The sequence below is a fragment of the Syngnathus leptorhynchus genome, chromosome 14, assembly GCF_054491065.1.
Source record: "Syngnathus leptorhynchus isolate UIUO chromosome 14, UIUO_Slep, whole genome shotgun sequence".
Classification (NCBI taxonomy): domain Eukaryota; kingdom Metazoa; phylum Chordata; class Actinopteri; order Syngnathiformes; family Syngnathidae; genus Syngnathus; species Syngnathus leptorhynchus.
Genome location: NC_141208.1, coordinates 8326150 through 8341621, shown reverse-complemented (window position 1 = coordinate 8341621; position 15472 = coordinate 8326150). Strand labels below are relative to the sequence as shown.

The 15472-nt window shown below is 38.0% G+C and overlaps 2 protein-coding genes across 4 annotated transcripts; one reads left to right on the top strand and one right to left on the bottom strand.

The window, feature by feature from the left end:
- Window positions 1-588: 588 nt before the first annotated feature.
- On the top strand, window positions 589-11422 carry LOC147046429 (uncharacterized). Of its 2 annotated transcripts, XM_085930736.1 has the most exons (11): window positions 589-772; window positions 2871-2955; window positions 3494-3655; window positions 3742-3939; window positions 4560-4718; window positions 5050-5130; window positions 5263-5398; window positions 5547-5591; window positions 5682-6149; window positions 6506-7929; window positions 8020-11422. In XM_085930736.1, the coding sequence occupies exons 1-11, from the start codon at window positions 711-713 to the stop codon at window positions 8065-8067; spliced, it is 2868 nt and encodes a 955-aa protein (XP_085786862.1). In that variant the 5' UTR covers window positions 589-710; the 3' UTR covers window positions 8068-11422. The 2 variants fall into 2 exon arrangements, with proteins under 2 accessions (XP_085786862.1, XP_085786861.1); XM_085930735.1 differs by lacking the exon at window positions 589-772 and having other exon boundaries at window positions 2728-2955.
- On the bottom strand, window positions 10389-15175 carry LOC147046428 (tissue factor-like). Of its 2 annotated transcripts, none has more exons than XM_085930737.1 (7): window positions 15033-15175; window positions 13243-13354; window positions 12988-13080; window positions 12603-12703; window positions 12220-12398; window positions 11645-11810; window positions 10389-11570 (listed from the first exon to the last, which is right to left on the bottom strand). In XM_085930737.1, the coding sequence occupies exons 1-7, from the start codon at window positions 15109-15111 to the stop codon at window positions 11434-11436; spliced, it is 867 nt and encodes a 288-aa protein (XP_085786863.1). In that variant the 5' UTR covers window positions 15112-15175; the 3' UTR covers window positions 10389-11433. The 2 variants fall into 2 exon arrangements, with proteins under 2 accessions (XP_085786863.1, XP_085786864.1); XM_085930738.1 differs by lacking the exon at window positions 15033-15175 and adding an exon at window positions 13503-14024 and having other exon boundaries at window positions 10393-11570.
- Window positions 15176-15472: the final 297 nt, after the last annotated feature.

Genomic DNA, 15472 nt, shown 5'->3' with positions numbered 1-15472 from the left:
GTTTTTGTTTATTCAATAAAAAAAATAAAAACAAAACAATCTGATTCATTTCTATTTTATAATAATTATTGTTGTTGTTGGTTTTATTATTATCATTAGGGTCTTTGAAAGTAGTTGCCATTGACCGAACAATTCTGTCGTTTGGAGGGAACGTCACGATTTGGAATTTTCACCTTTATTGGCTTTCTACAATTAGTAAAGCGGGCAGGCTATCCATCCATCCATCCATCCATCCATCCATCCATCCATCCATCCATCCATCCATCCATCCATCCATCCATCCATCCATCCATCCATCCATCCATCCATCCATCCATCCATCCATCCATCCATCCATCCATCCATCCATCCACCCTGAACTGGTTGCCTGGCAGTCAGTCAGAAGCGCAAGGCACATCGGGAATCTATCGCACGCTGCTCGCACACACACGCAAGGTAATTTACGCACAGCTTTTATTTTGAAGGTCCAGAAAGGATGTTTTTTTTTTTCTTCGGTGGTCTTGTCGCTTCGACTCTCACCATAAATTATTATCATTGTGTCCGACTGTCCGAGCATTTTGACTTTTTATTCACCTCGGGAATCTTGATATTCTGCAGGAAAAGAGGTGACTGTACAGTGGGCTTCTGTACTGTCGTCCATTATTACAAGCTTGCTGCATGATCGTTGACGGAAGCAACGGTCGGAGGATGAGAGTGGGAGGACTGCAGTAATGATGCGTTTTGTTCTGGACTGCCTGAGGACATCGAGCGCGAGGAACCCAAAAGATGAACGGTACAGATACGTTTGTTTCATATTCTCGATGACCTGCTTGCATTATTCTATTGCATGACATGACTTCTAAATTTAATTAGACTAATAATGTTGATGGGCAATTATGACTTTTTGTTAATGCTGTGCACTTAAAGTCGGTTTTTGAGATTTGGGCCATTTTTGTGGTTGCCCAATTGTATGCAATAAAACCCCATTAAGGCAACTTGTTTTTATTCCATACGTAAGGCCTAAAATTCCCTGCAAACTCATTGAAGAACTGTCAACCCTACTGTAGGAAATAAACAAGTCCAAGCACTATACATTTCCAAATAAATGAAAATGCTTTTCATGCATCATTTCTCTCCATCCATCATACCACCATTTTATTGTGCTCCGATTCTGGCATAGGTTTCGCGGCGTGGACTTCCTTCTTTGTCCAACTCTTCTTGAGGTTTTCCCAGGCCTCTTCATCCTCCCCAGTGTGTCCTGGGTCGTTCCCATGGCCTCCTCTTAGTCAAAACAAAATATGTACAACACAAATAACACTGTATATTTTCAGAATGAGTTTGAGCAGATCAGAATGTCAACAAAGAAATTAGGATTCAGTTAGTATTTTGGTCTGGAGTATGTCAGAAAATCAGGGGAAGGGTCATTGGGTCAATATTATCCCCAAGTAAAAGCAGCTGCTTCCAAATGTCTTATATAGATTAAACACAAAAATAATCACTTGTCAGTTTTACATAGAGCCTTGTATTCCAATTAGAATGAAACCAAATTATCAAATGCAATGAAAGTACTAATTACAGTCAAAATATAATTTCATTTCTGTTCAAAGAGCTAGCATATTGCTTTTGCCTATTCTGCAGGAGTCTTAGAATAAAATTTATCATTTAATTCCATCCAAGATAAACATAATAAAAAGGTACAGAAGGAAAAGTAGAGTGGTAGAAAGTGCTTCAAGTTAACATTGAGGTTTTCAACATTTGTTTTGCTGTCTGAACATTGGCTAACACCCATGTACTAAATTTGTGACTTTTTGACATTCAAATGAATTTTTCATTCTAAATTGTGAAGCTCCACCCATCGCTGGTTAAAACTAATCAAATAAGTAACAATATTTTTTTTATCTTAATAGCAATGTAAAAAAAATCCTGATGGTACTGCTCTAGTTGGATAAGGTGTTTGTTGAATATTTCTATTGCACTGGTTAGCGTCCAGCGCACAGATTGCGGGTTCAATTACGGTGCCGGCCTTCCTTTGTGGAGTTTGCATGTTCTCCCCGTGCCTGTACGGTTTCCTCCGGGAACTCTGGTTTCCTCCTACATGCCAAAGACATTCATAGTAGGCCAATTGAGCGCTCCAAATTCCCCTTAGGTTTGAGTGCAAATGTTTGTTTTTTTGTCTGTGTGCACTGCGATTGGCTAGCAACCACTTCAGGGTGTCCCTTGCCTACTGCCCGAAGTCAACTGGGATAGGCTCCAGCATGTCTGCGACCCTTGTGAGAAAAAGCGGTTCAGATAAATGATGGATGGAGGTGACTGCTCCACATAAAATTGAAATTAAAATACTGATGATTTTTGTTTGTTTGTTTGTTTGCAGCCAGATAATATTCACCCTCTGGTAGAGTGTTTTCTGTGGCATTTTTATGAATGGCTCTGTTCCTAATGCTGAACACTGCAATAGCAAATAATGGATGTAGGGGTGGGCTTTGGATGGGGGGAGCCAATTGATGTGTGAAGAGAGAGCGATTGTGAAGGAGGTAGAAAAGAATGAATTGAAATCAATAAGTTTCCTTTGCAATGTGGCTACGCCCACTCTACCAATATTCTGTCTGACTCACCCCCCTTCATATTTTTCCCCGCCTCACATTGGTGCAGTGTGGCTTCTAGCTTCAATGACCACAGATACGCACATGCACATACTGTCACGTTCACAGATGTAGCTCCGCCTCCTCTGCAGTGGAGCGACTGCGAGCAATGGAGGAGCCAACAGTGCAGCAGGATAAATTAGACAGCTCATGGGAAGAAGGGCATGATGGAGGAAAGGCTAATTGGAAGAATGAATGTTCCATTTCCTCACTCCTGAAACACTCTTGTCTTCTCTGCTGGTCATCTCCCAGGGAAACTGACGTCGTGGAAACGGACGAAAGAGTCCTCAGCAAGTCAGCCGAGATCAGAGTAAGAAGACCGCAGCACCTTGCGCTGGTGTGTGTGTGTGCGTGTTTTGTGTGTTTGTGCATGTTAATTTGTGATTCATTTGTTTCATGATGCATATGATGCATGCCATCTCATTTTTGTTGCATTTGTCTGTGCCATTTTTTTTAAATTCAGCAATCACTTCATTTCCCATGATGCTCTTGTGTCACGCATGCTGTAATGTGACGTGGTAGTAAAATCAGTAAATCCAGCTATGGTAATAAGAAACTGCAAAATGAATGGAAAGTATTCTTGTAGATTACCTTGTAAATCAATGTCTGTTGTTTGATTTTTAATATGTAAGGTGTATATTAATTTTACAATAACTTATATCATTTAGCAAAGCACATCATCAATCATATTGTTTTCTGTTAAAAGTGTCATGACGTTAAGCCAAACCTTGCTCACTCACTCACTCCCAAATGCTCAATTTGAATTTTGGGTATTTTATTTTGGTTTACCTTTACCTCACCACTTTATCATTTCATATGATGTCAAACCTCCATGCCCACAAATTTTGAATGGGCATGTGTTTTTACATTTGTAGGAGCTTGAGAATGCGGTAACAGTGGAAAATCTGGAACTGCAGGAGCAGCAGTCAGACCGCAAGGAGCTAGAAGAAACACTGATCAAATTAGAAAATCACAAAGATAAGCTTATTCAGCAAATAAAAGCAACCAGACAGCTCTGCTATGAAGAAAGTCAACAGGTAACACTAATTATTGTACGCTACTAATCAAGTCGGCACGATATGTGATGATAAAACACCTGACTGTCAATATTTGTATTTTCCAGATACTATCTCTGCAGGCTGAAGAGGTTAAGAGGGAGAGCCAAGTTGAGGAGTATGAGCGAGAGCTTGCCAGAGCCAGATGGAGACTGAGGAAGCTCAAAGAGGAGGTGAAACAAGCCAAGAGCAAGATGGAGGAGGCTGGGGAGAGGAACTATCCTCTCCAGGACTCTATTAGACAGTCCTATGAAGAAATCTTGCAGGTACAGGCAAAAGTGCATATTTGTTATATGTATCATGAAATAAGGATTTGTTATTAGATGATATTGACGATATTTGATTTTTCTTCTATTTACCAGGAAAAGAAAAGGCTATTCTTTGAAATATATTTAATCTGGGTGGCACGGAGGTCGACCCACACAATGCAAACACAATGGCAAATTTCTTGTGAAATACAATTTTTTTTTTGTGGCTATTTTCATCAAATCCCGCCTCCGCTGTTCATAGTTAGACTTGAAGTGTGGTCAATGTCTCAAAAAATACAAAAAAGTCTCAAAATTATTTTGAAAAAAAAGCTCATTTACTGTAATGCACCAAATAATCAGAGTAGCTGCATGTCAACTCAAGTTGCAGGAACAGCTGCTTTGAGAAACTGGGCGTGGGTTTAGTGGCTGGGGAGGTCACGAGTGGCTCCTCACTTTGTGATGTCACAATGTGAGAATCCGGTCGTTTTCATGGATTGTATTTGTATTTGGAGCTATCAAAGTGACATTCCTGGAGTATCTGTAGCTGTGTTTGTCACCACTTTTGTTTTGTGTTCTTTTGACTATTTAGTAACGTTGGTCAGCACCAAAAAAAACAGTCACTGGTGTCATCCATGCAGGAAGAGCACACGCTATGTTCTGTGTCAGGTGGTGCAGTTACTCCAGAGAGCCAGCTTGAAGGCTCAACATCTCCTGCAGATACAACTGAGGATGAACCAATTCCAATCAGACCGTGGGGAAGGAGCCAATCACTGCCTGCATATGCTGACCTAATCATGGTAAATCATTTTAAAATCAGTTTTTGTCTGCCATGTTGATTTCTGAAATTATATTCAAATGCCTCGTAACAAATGTCAGAGAATGGAGTGGGGTGGAATTGAAATGTCACACTGTACTTGCTCCCGTTGCTACTTCAACTGTGTAGCTAGCTATACAGTGATTTTTTTTTTCTTTTTTGCAGTCTATTAATATTTTTCTTTTGTGTTTAAACTGTATTCATGTTCAGGTGTGGTCAGTGAGAATGAATTCATCTTTTCAAAAATATAATTAGCCACATTTACTTTCTCACAACACCGTATACAAATTTCCTTTGTGTTTATGTGTGACCAGGTAGCCAACAGCGCACCATTCTGCAATAATTTGGCTGATACCAGAGAAGAGGTAGATGATAGTAGCAGCAGCTCACCAAAGGTTAGTTTTGTAAACACAAATGTCTTCCAGGGAATACTAGTCGTTATCATGAGACATTGTTACAGTGCTTCCATATGTATTTATAGGAGCAATAATTAAATGTTCAAATATGATTTGCCATTTGTTCTCTAGATGGACAGATCTAACCTGGAAGATGATCCAGACGAGGGTGACATCAGTGAGGATCAAGGGGAAATAAAGGAACAGTCCATTCTGAACAAATTGGACTTCTATCAAGCTGACCCATTTGCGCATTGTCATATAGGCCGTATGTGTCATATGATTTGTGATTTAAAACATTTAGTTTTATTACGTAGTTTCATTTTTCAGCAGAAAGGTTACTTTTTAACCCTGTTTCATTTTGTTAAATAACTGGACTTCATCACATTTGTTTTCTGTTTCTGCTCTATTTGCAGATGACCTATTTAACGAAGACCTCTTCCCGAAAACAGACTCATCAGGTCAGATTTAATAATCAAGTCAATAGACTTTTAGAAATAGAATATTATATGATATTCTAATTCTGATATTATCTGTTGTTGTTTTTTTAGATGGATTTACATCAGATCCTTTCAAAGGCAGTGACCCCTTTGCAGCAGACATTTTGTTTCCAGAAGCCAACGTTGGTGGTGATGACGGAGAAGTCATTCTTTGTGATGAGGCCGACACTAGTCTATCTTGTGCTGAAAATAAAGCTTCAACGGGAACACAGTGTTTTGAGTGTGAGTTTCCCGATGAAGATAGTGACATTGAGATCAGCTATAGTCAAGAGGATCTTGACACCATCCCTGGGACAAATGATAACCATGGATTTAAACCAATCCAGAGTTCATCTGAGGAGCTCGGTCCAGAGCCCATACGAGGCTGGCATACCCAGGGTCAGTTTTCTGTAGAATCTGATCCCAATGGGTATGAACTGGACCTAAGCGCCGTCTCCCCACCCTCTGACATCGAGGAGCACAGTCTTGGATCTCTGGCTGGAGAGTTGACCAAGGAGGGAACAGCAAAAGTAGAGGAAGGTAATTTTGGGGGAAAAATATAACCTTTGAACTTCAAGTCTTTTATAACTTTTACATTTTTTCACATTACAACCACAAATATAAAACTATTTTATTCAGATTTTATGTGATAGACCAACAAATCAAGCATCATTGTGAGTTGGAAAGAAAATAATACAAGGTTTTGTATTTTTTTTAATAAAAATATTCAACACCCCCAAAGTTAATTTGTGGTAGAAAAATCTGTGAACTGTCTCAATGTGTAATTGGCATGACAGCAGTTGGATGTTCCTTGAATCCTAAAAATTATTTGTACATTTTTCCTGTGATGGTTTCATAATTTGGAAAGCAAACCAGATTTCTTTGTTTTGTTTCAGCTATCATTGTCCCTGAGCTTGGTGATCCAGCATCGTTGGTGTCAAACAAAAAAGACAGCTCTCAGCATCTTGATAGTGATGGAGAAGTACCAGATTGGCTGAGTGACATCAAAAAGAAACCAGAAGACCCTTCGACATCTCCAAACTCTGTTGACTCTCATAAAGCCTACATTGAACACGAGTCACAACAGGCCAACCTGAGTTTTGACTGTGAACTAACAAGTCAGTCTTCTTTTGATCCATATGGCTTCAAGCTCAGTCCAGAACATTCTAGTCTCACCCTCTTGGACCCCGATGAAGCTGAGCTGAGCCCAGCACCCAGTGATCAAGATCTGGATTTTGACCCAGAACACGCTTCTTCTCAAGCAGACCCATTGTGTTTTTATTCCTATGAGTATGAAATCCCTTCTTCTCAAATGTTACAGGACTCCGATCCCTATGGCTTTAAGCTCAGCCTTGAAAAAGAGAATCAGGAGGTACCCGAACCTTGTTGCGATGATAATATGGAAAACATGGCCATTGGTAAATTTCACAATAAGGACAACGAAGAATCCTTTCACTATAGCAATCAAGAAGTACTAGAACCTCTTCCCTATGAAAACCAAGAAGTGCTTGATCCTTGTAGCAACAATAACCAAGAACTGCCGGATGTTTTTAAGAGCCGAAACCAAGGAGGGATGGAATCATCATCTCTGGTCAACAGTGAAATTGTAAAGTTAGTAAGCAAAGAAAATCAAGAATTCACAAATCTTTGTAGTCCTGAAAACCAAGAAGTGGTTGAACACTATTACTTTATAAGTGACAAGGAAGTTGAAGAGCATAAAAATGATAACCAAGAAGTGCTGGAATTTTGTAGCCAAGCTAATTCAGAGCAACTTGATTTCTCCTGTACTGAAAATCATGAAGTGTTGGATTTTGACAGCTATGGCAATCAAGAAGTAGTTGAAAATCAGGAAGAGCTAGCTTTAGATCGCCATGAAAACCAAGGAACAATGAATCTCGATAATAACGAATATGAGAAATTGCTCGATTTGGATGGCCATAATAACCAGGAAGTGTTGGACTTGGTAAAAGATGAGCGTAGCCCTGAAACCAACAACAATCAGTCCATCCTCAAACCAGAGTTGAGTAACAGCTCCGACAGTGACGTGGCACCAGAAGAATTCCAACCCAGTACTATCAGTGTTGGAGACGCCCTCATAGACTGCAGCATTATGTCCACCAACCAGACTTGCATATCTCATGATCCTTCTAGTCACAACATGTTAGAGGGTGATCTTGGTTCTGTGTTCCGAGCTGGTGGATACATTGGTTGTCCTGATGTAGCTGATGATCTAGAACCTATGTACCACAGACAAGTTAACAGTGTAGCAGAGCCAGTACGGCCAGTCAGACCAGTAAGACCTCCCCGACCTTCACTCAGGGTAAGTTCCTGCATAATATTTATCAAATGCTGCATGCAAATTTGTATATTTATTCATGTATCACATTATGTGGATCAATGTGTGTTTTAGGCAAAGGAGAAAGCTGAGTCCCCAACTCAGGGAATCGACCTGAAATGATCCATCTATAATCAACAATGGTATTCACATCCCCACAATGAGTGAATTAAGAAGATGAACATTTTTTTAAAGGGAAATTGACAAAGGGATGGAAGAGTGTCGATGGTTATTTGCAGCAGTACTGTAGACTCATGTCTGTTTTTATGTTTAGCAGTTAAACTGAAATAAGAAGCAGAAGGGGCCTGTTTCAACAGGACCAGCTTGCATAGAGGCCTGACAACATACAATATGTCTCAATTTATTAGGACGTTACTGTTAGTAATTTATGAGGATCTTTTTTTGGGGGGTAACTGTGAAGTTAATAACTCTTTTCATACAGTATCTTCTGGCAGCATACACTTGCTTGTTTCACGTCCAAGACAAGGCTAATCGGTCCAACATTACGATAATTTCCAATATTTTGATTGATCTTGAGCTTGTATAAGTGGACTTGTTTCAAGATCAGATGTATATAGTAGTGTGGATTTTATCCTCTGTAGCAATTGAGTTAGTCAGTTAGATAGATACGTAGATAGATAGTTAGTTCAGTCAGTCAGTTACAAATGAAGACATTTTTTATTCATCTTTTTCTGCCCGGTTTTATTGGGGGTGGGCAGTTTTTGTCCTAACTCATCATCCATTGTACATTACATATGTAATCATGAAAACATATATATTGGACTCTCCAATGTAGGTCACATATGTACATTCAGTTCCATGCTGGTCGATTTCCATTCTGAATGATCTGTATTTATTTATGAATAAATAATAATCAATAAATTTACAGAGGTCCGTTCCAGCATGAAACTACCACCATCTTAAAACCTGTGTGCTGCATGAAAACTCTGCAGGCAATGTTTGAAGTAACATTTGACGTCATCCACTGTCATCAATGTACAAGTAAAAGGTAACCACTTTCCTCCTAATTTGTTAAAACAATACACATACAGTGCAGAAGCTAAGAGAAATTGTTGATAAGCATCTATTGTTAACTATGTGAGACTATATCACAATATTTTTTATTTCTGGTGTTTTAAAAAAAAAAAAATCAGATGGGCAGAAAAGATCTCTTCTCCACCTTGCCTCTCATTTTGCCAGTCCTCATTATGGCTATGTTTATGGATGCTGTTTGGGCCTGTCTTTCAGACACGGTATTTAAAGATGTATAATTAGCCGTTGCACATTGTCTCAGGTTTCATATTAACACACAACACATGAGGCATACTAATCTCCTCCCAGAAGGTGCAAAATGAACTGTGTGGCAATTTAGCACGTTAAGCAGACGCAGTCCTGGGTGTGCCCAATTAATGCGCAATGACTTTTATGCCTTTTTTGGGGCAGGTAAACTTTAAGTTAATAAGGCCCTAAGTGTTTATGCAATGGTTCTGCAATACTGTGTGATACATTAGTTACACTGAGAGTGATTCATGAGGATAGCAGTGGGTCATTTAACCAATTCATGACATTAAAAAAAGAAAGACACAAAAAATGTAGCACTGTATTCAGTAAAAATTGCGTATTTATGTAGCCAGTTCACGTGATGAATATATTCAATACACTTAGTCCATACCATATCATTTAAACAGGCCTGGAAGCAAGCACTTGAGATTTTCTTGTTTTAGTTGATACCTACCTCATTCTTATTTTGTTAAAATTGCATGTTAACACCGTGAATCCTGTGATAGCACCCAGTTCTGTGATTCTGACATTACGTAAACATGTCATGTCATCAGAAATGCATGACCTACTAACAATCATTGGTCATCACGTCTTATAGAATGAGTCAGAAATCCTTCACTGATCAGTGATGTGTCTAGGCGTAGGGGTGATACTATCCTTGTTAATGCTTGATATGTGATGTGTAGTTATTTCCTGTCTCGGAAGATATTCTGCTATTGCTTCATCCAACCCAACACTATTTTTGGTACAGTATCCTCTAATATAAGTTGAAACATGCTTGTCATGTTTTGTCATGATTTAGCAGGATGTCAGTTGAGCAAAAATCTTCTCCAGAAACATCAGACTAAGTTGCAATTTTTAATATCGCAGTGTGTGTGTTTTCTGTTATACAGATATCGGCATTTAAAGTCAAGGTTGCGTGAAACGTTATTCAAAACAATTCTGTATGATACCATGGTGTTTGTTGTAATATTGTATGTGCTGCAATGTAAATACAATTGTCTGTGCTTGAAACATCAAGGAATACATCAATATTGAACCCCACATGAGGTGTAGTGCCATATTTTTGAAAAGTCGTACTTGTTGTCACAACCTCCATTCTTGCATTGTCTGCAATCAGTGTGAATTGGGCATAAGGCTGAAGTTTGCATAGTGCGTAGTCGTCCAGGTCTCTGAACCTCTTTGATTTGATTATATAGTAAATAAATAAATAAATAAATAAATAAACAAATAAATAAATAGATAAATAAATAAATAAATATGTATGTCAAGGAAAAAGTAATCATAGACAAGTAATCTCATTGACCTTTATTTGACCCTGTTTCTCTAATATCTATCACTGATAATTTGTCAAAAGGAAAATAAATTGTGAGAAAATTAGGAAGCAAAATGATGGTACTGTATTGTTGCTGTAGGTCAGATCAGTTATATTTCATGTGCACTACATCTTAAGATAAAAAAAAAAAAAAGAAAGAAAGCCATGAAACATTTAGTTCAAAGTTGTGTCGTCTTGGCATACTTTTGATCAACAAAAGTTAGTTCCAGAAATTATATGAATTCAATGAAAAAAAAGAAAAAAAAAAAGGAGTGGAGAGAAGTTGGTTAATGTAACTGAGATTCTGATAAAAGTTCACCAGATGACCCTAAAGCCCCCATATTGATGGTTACGGATGTGAAACAGGCTTGAGGACTTTTAAAGAATTACAGCGTAAATAAAATGGCTAAAAGCATTGAAAGAAAGAAATGCAAGGCTTGCAATTGTAGACTATTGATGGGAATGGAATAAGAAAATACTTATTGCAGTTTCTAGCTAAGGTGTGATCCATTTGCTATCTAGATACAAGTTGTTGTTTTTTTAAATAATATTGAACCCATAATGTATTTTTTTTTTACACACACATTGTAAATATGTTGTGGTTGCAATGTAGCCACAGTTTAAAAATACAATCTAACATTAGTGCAGAGGCATATAAAATATTGTAGTGGACACACACACAGTACACAGAGAAAGACCAGCTCCCTCGGGTGATGTTAACAAGTTTGGATTTGACTCCAAATTAAAACATACGGATAATGTGGGTCATTTAAGCACACACACACACACACACACACACACACACACACACACACACACACACACACACACACACACACACACACACACACACACACACACACACACACACACACACACTCATTCTCATTAATTTAAACAACTGTAGATGACTGATACATTTGCGAGCCACTGTTTCTTCGTCTGCAGCATACAACTGTCACTGTGATGATGACAACGAGAATTATTAGCAGGATAAAAAGTCCACCAACCAAAGCGCCGAGACTCAGCTCTAGAGGGGAAAATGAAGATTACATTTAGACAGAAAGACTTAGAAACATTTTCCAAAGAGTGCATGTACTTTACCTTGAAAGACATTTTTGTGTCCGGGAGTACATTGCTGGATGCTCCAGGCTCCTTGCTGGTGCAGTGTGTCTCTTGAGGGGATGAAAGCTGCCACCATGAAGCAGTAACTTTGATCTGCATCCAACCCAGACACTTCTCCTATATTGGACTTGAATATGATGTCTCTCTAAAATTAAAAACATTGAATATATTATGAGTGTGTGGGTGTGTGATGATTTGCTTTTAGGTTGCTTTTTAAATTAAATTGAAATTTTTATAGAAGACATTATAAACACAAGATGTAGTGTCATTTAGTCTTAATTTTTAAAGCATTTTGGGTTTTAGTACTTTTTCACTTTAATGAAAAAGTTTCTTTCAATTTTTAAATTAGTTAAATTATAATTTCCCACCTCTTGGCCAAAGTCACTTGTGATAGGCTCTAGCTAATTTATTAATAATACAAAAAAGTGAGTTCGACAAACCTTTTCTGAACATTTGACTTATGGGACTTTTGGCTTTCATCCTCCACTTCAAGTAACTTTAGTGGATATTTAATTGCATTTCCATTCAAAGTCATAGTTCCTTAATCCTCTTACCTTTCCTGTATTTCCAGACTTGTAATAGCTAATCTTGTACTGAAGTTCACCCTTAAGAATGTCTCTGATGGTGAGTTGCCTCCCGTATTTGTGGAAACTGGTTAGAGGATCTTCGATGTTGACTCTCACTTTGCCTTCTTCCACAACCTCCACTGTGAAATTTGCTGCACTAATCTCACCTAAGCAGGAAATATAATGAACAAACTTGAAGTTGTGTCTATTACAAACGAGCCTCTATTGAGGCCCTCATTTACTCAAAAATGCGTACAAAGGTTCTTACGCTGCACGATGAGAGTGTAAATTTAAAAGTTTAATTTTATGTCTGTTTGTGCATACATGTTTGCATTGCAATGTGCATGTGTTTATCTTTGTGTAAAACTTACTCTGCTTATAAGGGTTGAAGGGTTGCGAGTAAGTGTGAGGTAAATCGTCGTCCATATTGTCAAAGTCTGTAGGTTCTGTTTCAATTTTAGCAGTAAATGTCCTGTCAAAGTACAAAAGCATACATTTGTCATACACAGAAAGAAACTCCAACATTCTGTCCCATTTTTAAAAGCTAATGGGCAAATGTCTCACATCGCTTTAACCAAAGTGTTGATACAAATCAAAACTTCCACCATATTATTTGCATAATGATGCCATGAAAGTTTGGGGCTGCATAGAACATGTTATTGTAAAGGTTGACTTCACATTTAAAACACACAGATTAAAATAATATTTAAAGTATCTTTTTATTACAACACAAAGTTCAGTTTATGAGGTACATACCTATCGAGAGGTTCAAATTCAGTGGATAGATCGCACTCTGTCTCTGCTATTTGGATGCAGTTGGGACTTCTCATCCACTTTTCACTGCTGTCCCTGATATTCACATAACATCAATTTACTGTCAAACACGTAATATTTTTCTTTTCATTAAGTAGATATTTTTACAAGTGTCTGCTACAAACAACACTGGCATGGAAGTCATGTCAATATTCTGCTTTTACAGAAAAAAAGTAGAGCGCGTGTGTGCTGACTCACCAAGTGTACTCGACAGTAAACGTGTCGTCTGATGACGTTGCAGTCCACATGAGAAGAGTTTTAAAATCCAGAGATATCCAATGTACATTGTCGGCTTTTGATGCATGTTCATCTATGAGATGACAAACTTAGCAGTTATACACATATTGGAGAGTATGACATCACAAAGGACACCCCACCCCTAACTGTTGGCCAGCTGGATGAGAGACCTGCTACTGAAAAAATGTTGTTAAATGGTAATGTGAAAAGCGTCATGTGACCTCATGGCCTATAGTTTCCTCATGCTGGCTAGTGTAAGATGGGAAGGATCCTTCTGTGGTAACAACTGACGTTTGTGTTGTGAATGTTTACAGATGATCTCAATTCTGAGGAAGTATGGTGACCCTATGGAAATAATTTTTATAACGCATTTCAGTGAGAAGAAACCAGTCACCATTCATGCACGATGACAAAACAATGAGAAACCAAAACCGCAATTCCCAACCTTTTTTTGTGTTGCAACACTACAAACTCCCCCTCAAATACCAAGTGATTGAAAATAATTTCATGTGTGGCTCGCCTTCAGCATTGTCAGTATATGAAGTCATTATCTGATCATCGCAATATCTCTCTTTTACATTAGTCACCCATGTTTCACAACTGTTTTCAAATATTTAGACATATCAATGTCGTAATTCAGTGACGCCTCATCATAATAACGTCTTACCAACCTACTTTCTTGGAACATCCACTACTTTATCCTACTCACTCTTTCCCATAAACAGACCATGATTGAAGTCATACTTTAGGAATGGGGCTCAGCAGATGTGACCCAAAGGTGGAGCACTTACATGGTAACATATCACAATTTTTAAAATTTAAATTGTAAGCTATTTTAGTTTAAAAAAAAAAAAAAAAGCCAGGCATTTTGCTGGCAATTGTTTTCCACTTTAACATCTTTATTTAATTCAATACACAAAAAAAATATTCAAACTGATGAACACTATTTTTTGGGGGAATATTCTCTCATTTTAAATTGTAAATATTCTCTGCAACACATTCCAAAAAAGCAAAGTCAAGGATAACAAAAAACTGGGAAATTTGAGGAATGCTAAAAAAAAAAAAACAGGTTTGGGACATCAAAAATTAGAAAACTATATTGTGCTGTCAAGTCCACATTTAAATGTTTATGTTAAATTTTGTGGGATATTTTACACATTATTGTTACCTTGCATGATACATATTTGTACCCTTTCTAGACCAATCTGTACCCAAAAGTACGTTATCAGTCACTGTCTAGAAGCGTGCTGGGCAACGTTATAAAAATGATTTCTCATTTTTTTTTCTCAAGCACCTGTTCTAAATTGTAATTGGATCATATAAATAATCAACACTTCCGGAGGTGAAGGGTCTATCATGTACTGTCCAAAGATGTGCATAATGTACAGGTATAGACGAGATAAATCCTGATAACTTTCTTGTAACGTCAACAGATTTAACAGGTTTTTTTTTTTACATCCTGAGGTTATTCTTATTCAAGCCACAACATAACAAAAGAATAAAGATATATTTAGTCATACGTCACAAAAATAACAAAATAAAAGTAAAGTTTAACATCACCAAACAACTAAAAATGATTCTTTGTGAGCATTTAGGGTAAAATCTCATCAACAAAAAATGGGCATGCTCCTCATTTGCGCAATACAGATTATAGAAAGGAATGTGAATTGGAACCACATGAGGTTTAGAGATCGTGTGTTAAAAATGCCTTCAAATCATCTCAGCAGTTGTTCTCTAGTATGGGACTTTACCTGCAACAGTGATAATCCAAGCAGACATGTAGACTCCAAGACAAAGAGCTATTCTCATTGAGGCCATGTTAAAATGCATCAATTCCTTTATCCTTCAAGCTGTGATGGCGAGTTCTTCCCTCTGTGTTTAAGCTACAATGTCTTAAAGAGTGTGCGATGTGAATTTGGGGGAGCTGAAGGGTCTGATCAGGGTTCCGCCCCTCTGTTTCACTGACTGATCCCTCCCACATGCCTGCTTGCTGATGGAACGTTCCCATAAAACGTCTTCTACCAAAACATGCACCACTTCCCTTACACTTGGAGTTATCTTTATCTAGCATCTCAGAAACACAAGAGTCTACATGTAAAACTCACCCCACTCTGACAAGAACCATCTGTTTGTTGGGGAGTGTGTAATTTGAGAATGGAAAATACCTTGATTCCATGTTACCATGGCAGCA